The 18362-nt window shown below is 43.7% G+C and overlaps 1 protein-coding gene across 3 annotated transcripts; it reads left to right on the top strand.

Annotated features, from left to right (window-relative positions):
* The first annotated feature begins 431 nt into the window (after positions 1 to 431).
* On the top strand, positions 432 to 17941 carry VEZF1 (vascular endothelial zinc finger 1). 3 transcript variants are annotated; one of them, XM_062215617.1, is made up of 6 exons: positions 432 to 569; positions 5128 to 5822; positions 6563 to 6626; positions 7672 to 7873; positions 9318 to 9467; positions 15080 to 17941. In XM_062215617.1, the coding sequence occupies exons 1-6, from the start codon at positions 537 to 539 to the stop codon at positions 15505 to 15507; spliced, it is 1572 nt and encodes a 523-aa protein (XP_062071601.1). In that variant the 5' UTR covers positions 432 to 536; the 3' UTR covers positions 15508 to 17941. The 3 variants fall into 3 exon arrangements, with proteins under 3 accessions (XP_062071601.1, XP_062071602.1, XP_062071603.1); XM_062215618.1 differs by having other exon boundaries at positions 433 to 569; positions 7690 to 7873; XM_062215619.1 differs by lacking the exon at positions 432 to 569 and adding an exon at positions 2869 to 3327.
* The last annotated feature ends 421 nt before the right edge of the window (positions 17942 to 18362 follow it).

Below are 18362 nucleotides of genomic sequence, written 5' to 3'. Positions count from 1 at the left end.
GGGCTGCTAGGGGCGCGGCGCTGCCGGGCACCGTGTCTGAGTCACGAGAGACGGCCCAGCTGTGCCCAGAGGGCCAGCGCCAGACCCTGGTGTCCTCCATCTTCTCTCCTGAGCTCCCCCTGCTCCAGCTGCCTGAGCCACGGACCGCAGCACCACACACCCCCGCGGGGGGGGACGCCGCGCCCCATCCCCGCCCCCGGCCCCACCCCAGCCCCCCCGCGGGGGCCCTGACCCCACCGCCGGCGGGCACTGGCTGAGCTCTGAGGCGGCGGGCCGGCGGCGCGGACGCGCACCGGGGGTCCGGGCAGCTGGGGGCGGCGGCGGCCGGGCCGGGGCTCCCCCCCCGCCCGCGCTCGCCGCCGCGGTGGTGCGTCCCGGAGGTTACCGGAAGTGGCCGCGCTCGGCGCTGCCATGTTGAGGAGCCGCCGCTGCCGCTGCCGCCGCCGCCGCCGCCGCCGCTTTGTTGTCGCCTCCTCCGGCTGAGGAGGCTCCCCGAGCGGGGGGAGTGGGGAGGAGGGGGGTCGGCCGCCGCAGCCATGGAGGCCAACTGGACCGCGTTCCTGTTCCAGGTACTGGGGGCCCCCCCGGGGGGGCACGGGGGGGACAGGGGGGCCGGGCCCCGGGCTGGCGGGCGGGCGGGCGGGCGCTCCTCCTCCCCTCCCTCCCGGCTCCGCTCTCCGGCCCGGCCTTAATCCCCCTTTGTTTTTCCGCCCGCCCGCCCCGGCGGAGCAGGGCTGCTGAGGTGATAGGAGGCGGCCTCACGGGGTGCGGGGGAGCGAGCAGGCCTCGGGGTGAACCCCGGAGCCCCCCCAGCACACAGTAACACACGCATACACACCCTTCCCTCCCGCCCTGAAGGGGAAGGGAGGAGGCCGATCGCTGTCACCAGCCCGCAGCCCAGAGAAAGGAGGGCGCCGGGCTGCTGGATAGCGCGGCTGCTCGGCCACTGCGCGCCGGGCCCGGGCCCGCGCGCTGGGGTGAGGGGGTCCCCCGGGCCTGCCGAGGGCCCCCCGACATGCACTTGGTCCGTCTTTGGCTCTCGCTCCCTGTCCCCTCGGCTCCCTCTCTTTTTGTGTGTGTGCGTGTGTGTGTTGACTTTCTAACCCCCTGGCACGTCCAGGCGAATAGCGGGACTCCCCGGGCTGCCCGCCACTCCCCCTGCCCGCCGCCCCCCTCGTGTCTGTGCTCTTGAGGCGGGGGTGTCGTGAGCGTACCTCCCCTCCCCAAACTTTCTCGCCGGGGCCCCAGTGTTCCTCTCGCGAGCCGCAGCCGAGCCCTGGCAGCTGACACCTCTCGCTCTGTCCAGCTCTCCCGCCGGCCCATTCAGCCCGGGGAATCCCCCGGCCGCCGCGCCGCGCCGGGCGGGGGGCTGCGCTCCGGGCGGACGCTGCCTGCGGCCGGCCGATGGGGCGACGCGAAGTGGAGAGCGCAAACAAAGTCCGCTTACAAAGCCCCCAGATGAGTCACTCGCCGGGGTGTTGGAGTGCGCTTTTTTGCAAGAAACTTAAAAGCGGCCGCGGTTGATAACGCCGGCGGCGATCCTCTTGCCAACTCACTTTCGGTGGGGGACCCCCCTCTTGGAGAGACTCGGCTGGGACCTACTTTCTCCTGCTTCGTTTCTGTTTGCAGACGAAGCATTTAGTGGGCAGCAGCGATGAGCTCACAGGGAAACTTGGGAACCCGAGGAGGTTAGGAAGCTCGTCACTTCTAAGTGCGTTCTTCCCGCCTCTGAGTTATTTTCCTTCTTGGAATACTTCGCCAAATCCCAAACGCGTAGCCGGGCGCTCGAGACCTTTCGGAGCTATCCAGGAACGGATGCAGAATTTTCAGAAGAATGTCCTCCCGGCCCCTGGACCCATCCCGGTGGACTTAGTGTAGGGAATCGAAGGTTTCAAACGATGCCTATTGTGTAGATCTGCTTTATTGTGTTAAGACATAAGTTCTTTCAAATATGGGCAATGTGATTTTTTAAGTAGTTGTGGAAGTATTCAAGCTTCTTAAAATTGAAAATACTCAGAATTATGGAACTCATTCCCCTTTTGTCATTCTGAACTAGTATTGTTTCATTGTGCTTTGGTGAGCTTGATAACAGTGTGATAAATCAATTTAAGAATTCATTGGAAAAAATGATAACATAATTATCTACCATCCAGTTAGCGTAAAGGTGGCAAATGCCTTTTCTGGGGGGAAAAAAACAACAACTTTAAAATGGCCCGTTGTAGATTCAGGAGTGATAAAAAACATTTTAAGCCTGGTATCTATAAACTTAATGGAGACTGAAGAAAGCAAGAGTTCTTTCTGTAAAGGAAAAACCTGTAATTCATCTTTGGAAAGCTACTTGGAAAATCTTTTGGAATTTTTGTTACTACTATTAATTATTCTTTCCTTGGATAAAACAAACGCCAAGCATTTACTGATTCAGATTTTAATTAGATTTTATATTATTTAATTTTTTCAGCTAATTAAAGTCCTTTATTCATCTGGTGGAAAAGTGTTAAAGCTAATATTTTTCCATGGGCTTTGGAAATGTGTGCACTGAAAATTGTTGGAAAACTTGTAACTTAGAGCCAAGGAGAGGGTGAGTGGGTAAAGAGGATATTTTGGTCTTTTCTGTGGAAAGGTATGAATAGGCTTAGTTCCAGTTTTAAGTAACTCCCATCGGGGAAATGGAGTGTTAAACACTTGTATTTGTTTCCTGGAGCATCCTGTTGAACTTATATTTTAAAGCAATTTAGTACTGCTTGCTTTCCTGATAACCTGGTGGAAAGTGAAAGCCATAGCTGTTAAAATATTTGATGGATGATTCTCCTAACAGGACATTCAAGATATGACTCACCGATGCTAATTTGTTTCAGTACAAAATCTTTTACCCTCTGGCGCTGGAGATTTCATGGTGCCACATCCTACCACCCTGGGTGATGAAATAACATTTCTGTTTTGGTTTTTTTGCCAGCCCTAGGAAAAGAAAAGTTTGAGCAAGGTTAAAATGTCTTGCAGTTGAAAGAGATGGGAGATAAAATTAAAACTTTGATTTGATGGTGCTAGTCATATAAAAGTCTACTCAGAAGTTACATTTTTAAAATAAACCATTTAACTAAAGGGAGGTTGTGGTTGTTATTTTATTGTCTCTTCCCCCAGAGAATAAGTTGGGAAAATCCAGTCCCCCTCTTAGAAGGCTTCATGTAGAAGTGTGGGGACCCTAGGAATCCTTGGAGAGTGATTTCAATAGTGGTTCTCCAGCATTTCACCCCCTCGTGTGAGAGTGAGCTTCAGCAATGCTGTGGAAATACTTATATTGCCACAGACATCAGAATTGGTAAAATGGCAGTAAGTGCTTTTAAGTACTTCGTTGCGCTAATGGTTGTTTGGAATTGGAAAATGCCTCAAAACGTTATAAGTTTGAACTTTGTCTAGAAGATTTGCGTTCCCTATTATCTGATCTGTTAGCCTTTGAAATCGTATATTGAGATACCTTCAATTATTAACTCTTTGTGTACTGTATAGAAACTTGGGGATTCTACTGCCAGCCTGGACGAGGGGTGAGATTAGAGTCCAAATCCTATAAAGTTTCTACTGGTGTCACCTGGGTAGATAGAAGCCAACAGTTATAAGAGCTCCACAAATGAGATTAAAAGTGGACTGTAATTCATATGAGCTTTAAATCCAGAAAAGATACTCGTCACACCATTTCTGAGAGTGCTTCTGAGACTCAGATGGTGATTAAATCAAAGTTAGTAAATTGAATGGAGCTGCTAACTCTGTGTAGCGCACCTGCTAATCACTTGGGGCATACTAGTTCCAGGCTTAGCTTTTGTGCTGCCTTCAAGTAAACTTGAAGCAATGTGTGGTAGATGTTCTGACCCATCAAAGGAGAGCTCTGTGTGTGTGTTTCCTTTTTTCCTTAATCAGTGAGCTGGAGGACCTGTGATTATAGCATGCATGAGAAGGATAACTAACTGTCTGAAGTACCTAAGATGATGGAATGGGCCCTTCCTAGGACATTGTATGCTTAAAATACTTGAAGCCTTTACCTCTGAGTGCACATATCCTTTTAAGATTATAAAACTCAAGCAGAGGGGCCTGGGCTCATGTCAAGTTTCAAACATCTTGGTAAAGAGCAACATATTAGGAAGAACCATTTCAGGAATTTTTCCCTCTGCCATTTCCTAAATGATTATCAGTTTGGAGGTGTAGAGAATTTTTAAAGAATCAAAATCAAAAGAGTATCTGCTCATAAATACAAGAACCTGATGGTGAATTTTGGCTTTCAGTCCAGCCCCCAGTTTTGGAGTGGAGAAGCACATTGTAACAGCAACTGCTGGTAGAAGATGAGCATGAATAGAATTTAACGGCTTACAATTTGTTTTTCTCTTGTGAGCCTGTCTTTGAGAGTTTAGGGCTTATACAGCTGGTATTGCGCAGGGATGCAGGCTTCAGTGGAAGGAAATGACCTGAGAAGCAATAGACAGGTGTTTTGCTATGGGCTACCTCCACAGATGCTTTCCAGGTTGAATTAATAGCAGGTTTTGTTTCAGCCGATTCGTTTAGTAGAGTTATGTGAAAACTTTAAAAGTAAACTTAACTGCTAGCATATATATTCAGAGAACTGGACTCCTTTCATCACTTAGCAGCAGCCCCCTTTCTCAATCGCTAAGATTTTTCTGATGGAAAAGGAGAGACATGGTATTTCCCCCTTCCTCAGAAATAGATAAGTGAATGCTTGTGTGTGTGTGTGTGTTGCTGCAGTAAGGTCCTGTTAAATACTTAAGTCTGGAGTGTAATTTTTTTGACAGGTTATTTAAACTTGGTTTCAGCACTGACAGACTAATGCAAACTGATGTCATCAGCTAGTATGTCCCTTATGAACAAAGATACTATGTAGTTTAGTGAGCTGTCTGAAGGCAAGATACTGTCAGCAACTCAGTCCCAAGTTTTGTATCTGTGCAGTGCTGTTTCAGTGCTCTGTATTAGCTCTAAGAGTAACTAACTAGGTGGCTGCTGGGTCTCTGCTGCAGAGAAGAGCTTACAGGCTCTTTGTTTCTTCTGGTCTCTGTTGCCTGGACTGTGTTGAATTTTAAAGGTCATTGTGAGAGGCTGCATTTCTGAAGTGTCAATGTTTGGTTTTAGGCCCATGAAGCCTCCCATCACCAACAGCAGGCAGCACAGAACAGCTTGCTGCCTCTCCTGAGCTCTGCTGTGGAGCCCCCTGATCAGAAACCATTGCTTCCGATACCAATAACTCAGAAACCTCAGGCTGCACCAGAAACATTAAAAGATGCCATTGGGATTAAAAAAGAAAAACCCAAAACTTCATTTGTGTGCACTTACTGCAGTAAAGCTTTCAGGGACAGCTATCACCTGAGGCGCCACGAGTCCTGCCACACAGGGATCAAGTTGGTGTCCCGGCCAAAGAAAACCCCCACCACGGTGGTTCCCCTGATCTCCACCATCGCTGGGGACAGCAGCCGAACTTCGCTGGTCTCAACCATTGCAGGCATCTTATCGACAGTCACTACATCTTCCTCGGGCACCAACCCCAGTAGCAGTGCCAGCACCACAGCTATGCCTGTGACCCAGTCTGTCAAGAAACCCAGTAAGCCCGTCAAGAAGAACCATGCTTGTGAGATGTGTGGAAAGGCCTTCCGAGATGTGTACCACCTCAATCGGCACAAGCTCTCCCACTCGGACGAAAAGCCCTTTGAGTGTCCTACTTGTAATCAGCGCTTCAAGAGGAAGGACCGGATGACTTACCACGTGAGGTCTCACGAAGGAGGCATCACCAAACCCTACACTTGCAGTGTTTGTGGGAAAGGCTTCTCGAGGTATTGTATCTTGCTTTTCTTTTTCTGTTTATAGTATCCATGAATTGCAGTTTTGGCTCTGTGTGATGGAGAAGGTTTACGAGATTGTAGGCAGGCCTGTGTTAGTAGAGGAGATCAGTGATAAAGAAATATGCCTCCAGGTCTAACTCCAGTTTGGTGTGATTGACAAGTAGTGACATAGTGACTACCCTGTTACTTAAGAAGTGCTTTGGTGGACTCAGGCCTTCATTTGGCACTACATCTTATCACTGCAAAACCACCAGTTTCCAATTCATTTGCACACGAGACATGGGGTTTGCTGTGCAAATCAAAGAAGTGTATTTCCTGAAAGTTGGGATGACCTTGGATATTCTTAAGAAAACTTTTAGGAGAATGTTTTTCCATTTTTATGTAAGCACTAATATTTCACTAGTTTTCATTTTTAAAAGTTTTTAGAGTTAAATTAGCTGTTTCTGGCAAGTATTAGTCCTAAAACTTTGGGTATTTTCTGATTGTAAAGAATCAAGATCTAATATGATTTGATGTTGACTAGGAGAGAAAATTAACAGGTAAAGGACTAAGACTTTTGTTGATGCTAAGAGAGGTAAGGAGGCTTGCACTGGGGGGAGGGGGAGTTGCTAATTTGCTAGCTTTCTTTAAAATGCCCCCTCCCTAATCTGCCAAGCATGTAAACATCAAATAAGTAGCATTTCTCTATGTGTGTGTGCCATTACATCTTCTCTTGAAACTCTCTTTCACAGGCCTGACCACTTAAGCTGTCACGTAAAACATGTCCATTCAACAGAAAGACCCTTCAAATGCCAAGTAAGAGTTAAAATGACTTATCCTTAGTGTAGCAGTTAATGCAGATTATCCAGAAGGTCTAAGCCAGTCAGATCTCACTGTTCTTGGATAGCTTTAAAATCACCAACTTGAGTAAATGTGGTCCACTTGAATTCTAGTTTTCTAAAATATAAATGACAGCTTCTGTTTCTGTAAGGCAAGATCATTTAAAAGTAGGTGTTGTTTTTGTTAAACTACGCTTCCCTTTCCTTGGGCAACAGCACTTTTTGTTAAAAGAAGAAAAAAATGTAGTCTTGTTATATATTTGAAATGAATAAAGGAATGAAGGGCATTAAATTCATTTGTGGGTTGATGGTTAAGGTTGCTTGAACTGTAATAGGAGAAACTTTGAGTTTTTCTCCCAAATGTTATCATTTACTAGATTTTTGTCTGCTAGTAACCAAATTGGATCCTTTTCCTACTTGTTTGAAACTCTGTTCAGGTTAATGATTTTATTTGACATAACTGTGATAATGAAAAAGTTAAGAATTTAGTAAATCAAATGAGTATTTGTAGTTGTAGTTTGTTGCTGGAAGTCTTTTAGTGCTCCTTTCAGTTGTTTGTTAATGACTGATTTTATTAAGGAAATGATTTGAATTCTAAGAAAAATCCAATTGGAGGAAGGGAGCTAGTGTCATTAAATGAGTGTGTGCTATGTGTGCCAGGCCATTAGTCCACCAATAACTTTTTGATAGATGTTATCTCCATTTTACAAATGAAGAATCAAATTCAGATAGGCTAGGTAACTTGCTTAACATTACACCGTTTGATAAATTCTGAAACACAGTTAAAATTCAGGTTTAACTGACTCTAAAGCTCACATCGTTTCACAACTCTGTGTTGATGTATTTTCTTCCCCCAAAATGGAAGGATCTGAAATTTATCAAGTGTTTTATGATAACTACGATTCTAGGTAACACATGCAATTAAAATTAGTGCAGCCAACTTGCTGATGTGGATAGGATAATGCATAGAATATAACGTACTTTTAAATGAGTAGAACAGGATAGTCTATATTAAAAAAAAGTTTTCCTCCCTCATGCAGACGTGCACTGCTGCCTTTGCCACCAAAGACAGACTGCGGACACACATGGTGCGCCATGAAGGCAAGGTATCATGTAACATCTGTGGGAAGCTCCTGAGTGCAGCATATATCACCAGCCACTTAAAGACACACGGGCAGAGCCAAAGTATCAACTGCAATACATGCAAACAAGGCATCAGTAAAGGTAGGTGATGCTTCAGATTTTCTAGTTTCAGAAATACTTTCACTGTCTGTCAAGACTATATTAATGTCCCTCTTATATGTTTCCTCCTGTTACCAGAATGTACAAACAGGCATCAATGGAGAGAGCATATGAATGTTGGAGCTGTGCTTTCCATGCATGTTTACAGTGTTGATAAGCTCTCCACTGATTTTGTCTTCTGTCCTGGGCTTGTCAACTGATACTGCCCATATTAAAAGAGCAGAGTTTCCCCACAGCTGTCTTTCAGTGTGTCTCTTCCTGCATAGGGTTTGAATAAAAAGCTCTAGTGTGTTAGAATTGAAGCAGTAGAAAACACACTAGGAAGTTGCATCTTATGCTAGGCAATCTCATTGTTTTTATTTAAAGTTAGGAAGATTCTCAGGTGTCTCCTAACTGTTGATTGTATTAGTAACATGTCTTTAATAGTAACCTTAAAAGGTTAATATAAGTTTGCTTTTCAAACTCAAATCTGTGGAGGAATGGGTTAGCATATCTGATTGAAGGTTTAAATGCATTGCTTGAAGACAGAGTGATTTCAGAGATTTGTGGATAAAATTTGATACTTGGATTTACCTAGGCTTTTTCTTTTAAGATTACCCTAACTGCTAGAACAAAGTGTTTTCCCAATTCTGTATTCTATTGTACATGTACTTTATATAGCAGAAACATAAAATTACACAAAAAACATGTGGCCAAAAGTGAATGGGAAAGAAATCTTAATATGTTTTAATCTCATCCATTTTCATTTCTTTGTAAGTACACTGTGCATATTATCTGCCATATTGTACTTTATAAAAAATTATTTTTCGTGTATGTCATTGTGCTTAAGTAAGCAAATTATATTTTGATGAACACTGATTAGTCCATACTACTATTACTCAACTTCCATATTTAAAAACAATTGCTTGTCAAGGTGGCAAATAATTCTTCTCTATTTTGTATTGGTTTTCCCTAGTTTTCTAGACTTTTTAACTTACTTAGTTATTTTGATCAATATAGCCACAAGCTACAAAAACAATGCACTATAGTGAGAGCTCTCTTGGTGCAGTGGGTTAAGCTGCTGCTTGGGACACCCACATGCCATAGCAGAGTGCCTGGGTTTGAGTGCCAGCTCTGTTTCCAATCCAGCTTCCTGCTAATACTCACCATAGGAAGCAACAAGTGGTGATCAAGTAGTTGGGTCCTTGCCACCCATGTGGGAGACCCATGGCTTCAACCTGGCCTAGTCCTGGCTGTTGCAGGCATTTGGAGAGTGAACCTGTGGATCGAAGTGTGATCTCTCATTTTTGCTCTACCTTTCAAATAAATAAACTTAAAAAAAAATTAGATGATTAAAAATTACAGAGGCATGAAGAATCTTAAGTTTTTAAAAACGGCCGCACTTTTTCAAGGTAAATGTAGTGTTTCTGGTTTGTCTTTGGAATAGCATGTATGAGTGAAGAGACCAGCAGCCAGAAGCAGCAGCAGCAGCAGCAGCAGCAGCAGCAGCAACAGCAGCAACATGTGACGAGCTGGCCAGGGAAGCAGGTGGAGACACTGAGGCTGTGGGAAGAAGCTGTCAAAGCAAGGAAAAAAGGTAAGATGGGGCTTCCAGTGTTCAAAATACGGCTTCAACAGCGTTTTCATTTGGTATGCCAAGTGATCAAAGAAGAGAAACCGTAGTTAAGGGAGTCTAGCTGTATGGAAGCATGTCAATACTGTATGCTGGGAAAGTTCAGTTATTGTCAACAGAACTTCCAGATATGTTTTTATTACTAGCAAATGAAAATTATCAGTTCTTCTCGTCAGTTCTTTCTTTGGATTTACTTTTTTGTTACAAATTTAGAGTCAAATATTGTCCTTTGCTATTCTCAGTTTCATTTTTATGTTCATTTTGATGTCAACCTTCGTGCATTATTAACTCTTTTGTAAGTATTCCCACATGTAGAGATGATGAAATAACCTGGAGTATCCATGAGTTCATTTTCTTAGAGCTGTGCTATTTTCTGTTCTTTCTGCAGCATACTGTCTATTATATGTTTCAGACTTTAGTTCTTATGTCTTTTCTCTTAGTCTCTTCCTTAATCTCCTTCAGTCATATCACTGAGGACTGGCTTTAGCTTAACATGTCTGTACTTCTGCTCTTAGAGACTGTACTGGAATTGTTACTACAGTTAAGGGTGGTTTGCTTTTCTTTATGTGTATCTTATAAAGAATTAGTGTCAGTTCAATTTACTTTTCAATTTATTAGTTGTGGCTTTGGCTTCTGGACTTTGTTTGTTTGTTTGTTTTTATTTGAAAGTCGAGTTACAGAGAGAGGAAAGACAAAGATCTTCCATCATCCACTGATTCACTCCCCAGACAGCCACAACAGCCAGGGCTGGGCCAGGCCTGAGCCAGGAGCCAGGAGCCAGGAGTTTCTTCCAGGTCTCCCACATGTGTGACAGAGGCCCAAATATTTGGGCCATCTTCCGCTGCTTTCCCAGGCCATTAGCAGAGAGCTGGATTGGAAGTGGAGCAGCCAGGACATGAGCAAGTGCCCATATATGGTGCCAGCATTGCAGACGGCAGCTTTAGCCACTATGCCATAATGCAGGCTCTGATTTCTGTACTATTGTACAGCCATTTCAAGTAAATAAGCTTGTCACTGTACCACCAGCTACAGGACAGGACAAATTCCTGGATTCTTTCTCGCCTCCTTTACCTCTGCCATGTCTTACTGTTTCATTTTAAATTCTAAAGACTGCTCTACAGATAGGCTCCTCTGTGTATAATTACTGGGCTGTGTAGTTTCTTCCATCCTTTGCTTTCGTGTAAAGTGGTGTGGCTATTCCCTTCCTCAGATTTCCTTCCAAGAATCCCGTGCTTGGACAGAGAAACAAGGACTAACCTCCTTTTTCATATAGCTTCTGGCATTGGAGGGAGAGTCCAGATAGGCTCTCCGTCCCTTCCTCAGGTGCTGCTTGTCCCTATCTTGCACAAGATGTGTCATTATCTTGATAACATGTTTTGTGGTGGGAGAAGGAGTGGAGAATGGGGAAAGACGGTGGCTGGAAGTAGGAACCAAAAAAAATAGTATTATGATAATTTTATAGTGGGTTTAAAGTATGTTTTGAAAGATATTTAACTTAGAGAAAGAGTAAAATTGTTCAAGTTGTAGTAAAAGCACGTAGTAAAAGGGTGAGAGATGGGAAGAGAATGAAAGCTGCTTTGACTGGCGCTGCGGCTCACTAGGCTAGTCCTCTGCCTGCTGCGCCGACACCCTGGGTTCTAGTCCCGGTCGGGGCGCTGGATTCTGTCCCGGTTGCTCCTCTTCCAGTCCAGCTCTCTGCTGTGGCCCGGGAGGGCAGTGGAGGATGGCCCAAGTGCTTGGCCCCTGCATCTGCATGGGAGACTGGGAGAAGCACCTGGCTCCTGGCTTTGGATCGGTGCAGTGCGCCGGCTGTAGTGGCCACTTGTGGGGTGAACCAACGAAAAAAGGAATACCTTTCTCTCTGTGTCTCTCTCTCTCACTGTCTAACTCTGCCTGTCCAAAAAAAAAAAAAAAAAAAAAAAAAAAAAAAGAAAGAAAGAAAGAAAAGAAAAGAAAGCTGTTTCTTTTGGGGAGAATAAGAAAATATCCTTAGCAATGCTACCCTTACCTAAAAGTGTGCTGGTTCTCTTTCTCTCTGCGCGCTTCTATTCCGTATTGTGTTTCAGTTTGCTTGCACAATAAGACTTGATTGTTCAGCTCATCTTCTGACCTCAATGAGACAGAATGCTATTGTATTTCCATTTGTAGCATGAATCTCTCTGGAAATGACCACTGATGTTAGAAAACTCTGTATTCATGTCAGTAAATGTCACATTTGGGGGAATTGGAGACCACTGACGTAAAAACCTAAACCGGAAGCAGCAGTGTCCTTTTAAGTGTTAGGCCTAAATAAAGCCATATTTTTAAGTCCCCAAATCTGGATGTCAATCAGGTCATTATGGAAGGAGCTTTTAAAAAATACAGATTTTCAGGTTCCATCTAAATTGCAATAGTGAATTTCCTGGGAATCCATTTTTTAGCAAAATTCCTGGGACTGGGACTGTGACATAGCAGGTAAAGCTACCCCCTACGTAGTTGGCATCCCATATGGGCACCAGTTAAAGGCCTGGTTACTGCTGCTCTTCCTGGCTGCTTCACTTCCAAGCTAACTCCCTGCTAATGCTCCTGGGAAAACAGCAGAGGATAGCCAAGTGCTTGGGCCCCTGCATCCACGAGAGAGACCCAGAACAGCCTCCTGGCTCCTGGCTTCAGATCGCCCCAGCTCTGACCATTATAGCCATTTGGGGAGTGAACCTGCAAGTGGAAGATCTCTCGCTCTCTCGCTCTGTCGCTCCCACCCTTTCTCTCTCTAACTATACCACTCAAATAAATAAATAAAATAAAAGATTTATTTATTTATTTTGAAAGGCAGAGTTATAGAGATGCAGAGGCGGACACAGAGAGAGAGAGGTCTTCCATCCACTGGTTCACTCCCCAAACAGCCACAACGGCTGGAGCTGGGCTGACCTGTAGCCAGGAGCCAGGAGCTTCTTTGGGGTCTCCCACGTAGGTACAGGGGTCCAAGGGCTTGGGCCATCCTCACTGCTTTCCCAGGCCATAGCAGAAAGCTGGGTTGGAAGTGGAGCCAAGACTTGAACTGGCGCCCATATGGGATTCCGACACTGCAGGTGGTGGCTTTACCTGCTATGCCCTAAATAAATCTTTTTTTTTAAAAAAATTCCCTAGATAGATGATTTTGGTCACGAGCCAGGTTTGGGAATCCATAGTGCAGAGTATGACAAAATTACATCATATTGATCAAGAAAGAGCTACTAATAACTCAAGTGTCAGGGATTTGACTTCTTGTGGACCAGGTGCAGACCTTCAGCTTTAGTTTCAAATGCATTTCTGTGTTTTGACAGCCAAGTCACAGCCAGCCCAACTGCTCCATCTCTTTGCTGTCATTTTTTGGCACACCAGCAGATGGTGCTGAATTTTGTTGAGGGGGTAGATTGGTAGGGGAGAGGTGTCATCTTTGAGGGAGGTTTTTTTTTTTTTTTCCTTAATTTATTTTAGAGAGAGAAGAGTTCAGAAGGGAGGGAGGGGGGGTGAGAAAGAGGAAAATGGACAGAATGCTCCTATTTACTGTTTCACTCTCCAGATGCCCACAGAGGCTGCGACCAGCCTGGCCAAAGGTAGGAACTTAAGCCAGGTCTCCCACGTGAGTGGTAGGGGTTCAATCATTTGAGCCATCACTACTGACACCCAAGATCTGTATTAGTGGAAACCTGGAGTCAAGAGCTAGAGCTGAGGGACTGGCGCTGTGGTGTAGCAGGTAAAGCCTTTACCTGAGGGACCAGCATCCCGTATGGGCACCAGTTTGAGTCCTGGCTGCTCCACTTCCAATCCAGCTCCCTGCTAATGTACCTGGGAAGCAGCAGAAGATGCCCCAGGTACTACTTGAGCACCTCTACCCATGTGGGAGACCCCAAGGAAGCTCCTGGCTCCTGGCTTCTGATTGGCTCAGTTCTAGCCATTGTGGCCATTTGTGGAGTGAACCAGCGGATAGAAGGTCTCTTTCTCTCTCTCTTCCTTCCCTCTCTCTGTAACTCTACTCTTTAAATACATAAATAAATCTTAAAAAAAAAAAAAAAAAGTCAGAGCTGAATATTGAACCTGGGTATTCCAAGATATGGGATTAAGACATCTTTTTTTTTTTTTTTAAGAGATTTGTTTATGTATTTGAAAGGCAGAATTACAAAGAAAGGAGGGAGGGGAGGGAGGAGAGAGAGAGAGATCTTCAGAGTTTCATCTGGGTCTCCCATGTGGATGCAGGGGCCCAAGCACTTCAGCCATCTTCCGTTGCTTTCCCAGGTGCATTAGCAGGGAGCTGGATTGGAAGTGGAGCAGCCAGGACTTGAACCATGCCGGTACATGATCCCAGCATTGCAGGTTGCAGCTTAACCCACTAAACCAAAAACCAAAAACTCCGTCTGGGTCCCTCATGTGGGTAGCAGAGGCCCAAACACTTGAACCATAGTCTGTTACCTCTCAGGATGCAAGAGCAGGAAATTGGATGAGAAGCAGAATAGCTAGAACTCAAACTAGCATTTAGATATGGGATGTGGACATCCCAAGCAGCAGCTTAACCACTGCACCAAAATGTTCACCCACAACTCCACTTCTGATCCATTCCTGCTAGTACATATTCTGGGAGGCAGCAGGTGATGGCTCACATAGTTGGGTCCCTGCCACCTATGTGGGAGACCAGATTGAGTTCCAATGTCCTGGCTTTAGCCAGCCCCAGCTGTTGTGGGCCTTTGGGCCATGAACCAACAGACAGAAACTTTTCTTTTTTTCTCTTTCACCCTTTCAAATAAATAATTTTTAAACAGTGAAAAGTAGGTGATTATGTGAATATTAGAAAAGTGGATATTGGAGTGAATTAGAGAATGTAAATCTACTTAGTAATATTTTCTAAGTATAATTAAGAAACATAAATGGAAAAAAAACAAGATTATTTAACTAGAACTACTGTACTGAGATTAAAATAAACAGTTGATACTAAAAGAACTTGTTTGTCATTCCCTAATTATATATTTTTAAAACCATAACAGAATGTGGCTTCACCTCTAAAAATCTTGACGATACATATTACTGAGTGCACACCTCCTCTCTGCTAGTTACTGTGTGCCTTGTGAGAAGACTTTTCTGATGATCTGTTACTGTGTAACTGCTGGCCCAGCTCTGTGTAAACAAGCTCTTTTTGCCTGGCCAGCTGGTAGTTGACTCTTCCTAGGAAAGTCTTTAGAACTCACAGGAACTGCATGAAGTGGTAATGAGAACACTTAGCCCTACTTGGTATCTCTGCCCCCAGAGTGCCTTGCAGAAGCTAACTGATCTTCCAACATCGCTATAAGGTAGGTAAATAAATCTGAACTTGAAACCAAAAGTGTAAGGTTAAACAAGTCACTTTGCAGGAGACACAGCATCAGAAATGAGATTCATCCACTGGGATCCCTGGTACCCAGACTTGTGCTGAGACGACTACTTTCTGTTGACTGCTTAGAGAAAACTGTAATTTGATTTGTTAAATGTTTGTCCGCTTTAATTAAAAGAAGGCGATTCAGAAACTGTTTGTGAATTTTGTTCACTGTTTTTTAGAGTCTAAAGGCCCTTTTGTCTTCTCATTTTAGAAGCTGCTAACCTGTGCCAAACCTCCACGGCTGCTACGACACCTGTGACTCTCACTACTCCATTCAATATAACATCCTCTGTGTCATCTGGGACTATGTCAAACCCAGTCACAGTAGCAGCTGCAATGAGCATGAGAAGTCCAGTAAATGTTTCAAGTGCAGTTAACATAACCAGCCCAATGAACATCGGGCATCCTGTAACTATAACCAGTCCATTATCCATGACCTCTCCTTTAACGCTCACCACCCCAGTCAACCTCCCCACCCCCGTCACTGCCCCAGTGAATATAGCACATCCTGTCACAATCACATCTCCAATGAACCTGCCCACACCTATGACCTTAGCCGCCCCTCTCAATATAGCAATGAGGCCTGTAGAGAGCATGCCTTTCTTGCCCCAAGCTTTGCCTACATCACCGCCTTGGTAAACAGTATTATAAAGTCAAAATATGGGTTAAAGTAAATATTTACCAGCAACCTGCTCTTAGTTGATTAAAGCAAAAAGTAAACCATGAAATTGGAAGGTTTTATTCCATTAGTTAATAAGAGTGTAGTAGCATTTTTCTCCAATTTGGCTGGGATTGTTCAAAGTAGGGTGTACATGTAACTTATCACTGGACCACTTTAGTTTCATCAGAAATTCCTTTTAGCTGACAGCATTGCTTAAACAGAATATTAGTTGGCAAGATGAAATGCCAGAATTAAAACCAGTCATAAAAAGGCAAAACCCACTTCAAAATAAAACAGCATTACTGTTTCTAATCCCAAAAAATCATTTTATTCTAAACACTAGCAGAGCTCTTCTCCCTCTACAAAGTGGATGGCTGATTTTAACCTGAAATTCTAAATCCACAGATTGAGAGCTAGTGTAGAATTGTCTTTGTCTATTGTTTTTATAAGTAAATACATGCATTGTCATAATAAAATGCATTTCAGAGAATATGCATTTTACCTTTGGGAATATGTTAATTTCAGGCAGCATTCCCTATGGGAAAGGTGATACCAGCTCTGATATGCAAAGCATATGATAATTTATCATTCTAACTTCAACATATAATAGGGATTGTGACCTGATATTTGGAGATGTAAATATTACTCAGCATATTAATCCTGATGGAATATAGCACTGTAGTTGACTTTTTAAAAAAATTTAAAAAACAAAAAATAAAATATACAAATTGTGTTTTGGTAAAAAAAAAAAAAAAAAAAGAAAGAAAAAAGAAAAAAGCCGCAGCTGACAAAGGAGAAGTCAAGTTTGCGGACAGGCAGGCTCCTAAAAAAATGGAGGCCAGTGAGATTCCTGTTGAGGAGCCAAGGAGTACTTTGGAACAGTTCAAATATACTGCTTTAAATTGGAAGACGCTGGAGGCACTGGGATGTGATGCCCCCCTCTCTCCCAATCAGAACCTGTTGATGTTACAACAGGAACAGAGGTGTTAGTTGCTCATTAGAGTTGATGTCTTATATTAAATTGTATACAGTTTTTATTCTAACCACTAACTAGGTAGTATGCCCCTTCAGAACAAGCAGAGTGTATCGTTTTTTAAAAAAATTCTCCTTCCATTTATTAATCATGTATTGTGCAGATTGGTTCAACTTTGTAAATATGGACATCACTTTTTTTTTTCTTTGAGAAAACACTTGTATCAGCTTTGTGGTGTTTTCAGGGAGACAGCTGTCTGCACTCCCTGTAGAAACCCAGCAATGATTGTGCATGTTGAGACATGTGCTTTTTATTTCTTAGCAGGATGTTTTATCTCTGTACATAAAGTAGAAACCAAAAGCTAGGGAAACAGATACTCTACACCATCATGCCACACTTAATATTTTTTTAAAGCATTATGCTTGGGAAAAAAAAGTTAACTAAAACCAAGATGCTATGATTTTTTTTAAGTTGCAATATATTTTTGGTTTTTATTCATCTTTTAATCTTGCAGTTCAGAGAAATGGAAATTAGTTGTGTTAATCTTGCAGAATGTTTGCAGGACTATCAAACTGGATGACTTCCGTTTATACCCCACTGTGTCAGTTCAAGCATCAAAATACCTTGCATCTGAGGCAGACTTTCTACATCAGGGACAGGTATCTGTGTGTCATTATACAAAACAGTTCTAGGGGGTTGAACTACATAGTAAATAAATAAATAAATAAATAGTACTTAGTGTAAAATAATTTTATAAATGATCTTTTGTACTTTAGGACATTAAATTGTACAACTTTTGTATATATAAAAGCTTAGGAACTTTCTGTTTAGCAGGAAGGCAACACATTCCTACACTTTTAATGTATATGTTTGTTATAATGTCCATGTAAACATGCCCTATGTTTGTGCCTTTTAATTAGTTTGTCTCAATAAACAAAATGTAGAGAAAAATATGTAGCTATGACTTTGTTACAACTGTTCTTATCCACAGTACAAAATGGTTTGTTTTTAATATGTAGAGCATTGTGTGTGGACTACTGGAAGGACCCATGTAGAGAAGGCCCAAGAATGGCCTGCTGAGGCCTGGATTGGGAGGGCAGTGGCCATATTGCAAGGAGGCCCACGTTTCCTAGCATGCAGACCTTGGAATAGGTTCTGACTCTGCCTGCTGGGACCTGTCTTTCTCTGTGGGCTGACAGCCACCGTCTGCCATGAGTTGAACAGCCTGGGCTTCCTCCACAGTGGTCCAAAGAGCAGTCCTCAGTGGGGGCAGGTATGGGCCCTAACTCCAGGCTGGAGTGTGGTCGTCAGAACCCTGAAAGTATTAGTAATTAAAACAAGGAAAAAAAAAAGATATATACTAGAAATGATTGTTTTATCAATTCATTGTATAATAAACAGGAGTGAGACTTCATTGTATGACTTCAGTTAAAATGCTATTTTGTATGCATTCTTTATTCACTCGAGAAGCTTGTCTGCAATAATAAAGCCACATTGTGTCTTCTTTTGGGAGGGAGAGAGTTGCTGGCAGGATGGGGTGAGGGCGGGTCACTGAAAAGGGGGCAAATCGGCTGTGGTGAAATTCTCCATGTCTGGGAACTGCAATTGAGTTTTGATGCTGATGAACTGATTCAACCAGGTGTTGAAGGCACGACGGCCACCACTGTACGAAAAGGCAGAGTCTGTTGTTCCCTCCTGGTTGTCACCTGGTTGAGAGCTTCCCCTTTATCAGAGTGGCAGCTGAACAGTTGTATTAGATTATCCTAACTCTGACATCCAGCCTGCTGTGCTCTAGGGCTTGCTGCTCGGCCTGCGTTTGCCTTTCATTGTGTACCCATTTCCCTCCTAAGGTGTGCTCCT

Source organism: Lepus europaeus, chromosome 18 (assembly GCF_033115175.1).
Source record: "Lepus europaeus isolate LE1 chromosome 18, mLepTim1.pri, whole genome shotgun sequence".
NCBI classification, from domain to species: domain Eukaryota; kingdom Metazoa; phylum Chordata; class Mammalia; order Lagomorpha; family Leporidae; genus Lepus; species Lepus europaeus.
Note: the sequence above shows the minus strand (reverse complement) of the source record. Positions and strands in the feature narration are given on the sequence as shown.

What these genes read in the sequence shown, in the direction of transcription:
- VEZF1 (XM_062215617.1), top strand. Translation starts at nt 537, where the DNA reads ATGGAGGCCAACTGGACCGCGTTCCTGTTCCAG. An exon ending in AAAGACCCTTCAAATGCCAA is followed by an intron (nt 6,627 to 7,671) that starts GTAAGAGTTAAA and finishes ATTAAAAAAAAG; the next exon opens with TTTTCCTCCCTCATGCAGAC. An exon ending in TGTCAAAGCAAGGAAAAAAG is followed by an intron (nt 9,468 to 15,079) that starts GTAAGATGGGGC and finishes TTCTCATTTTAG; the next exon opens with AAGCTGCTAACCTGTGCCAA.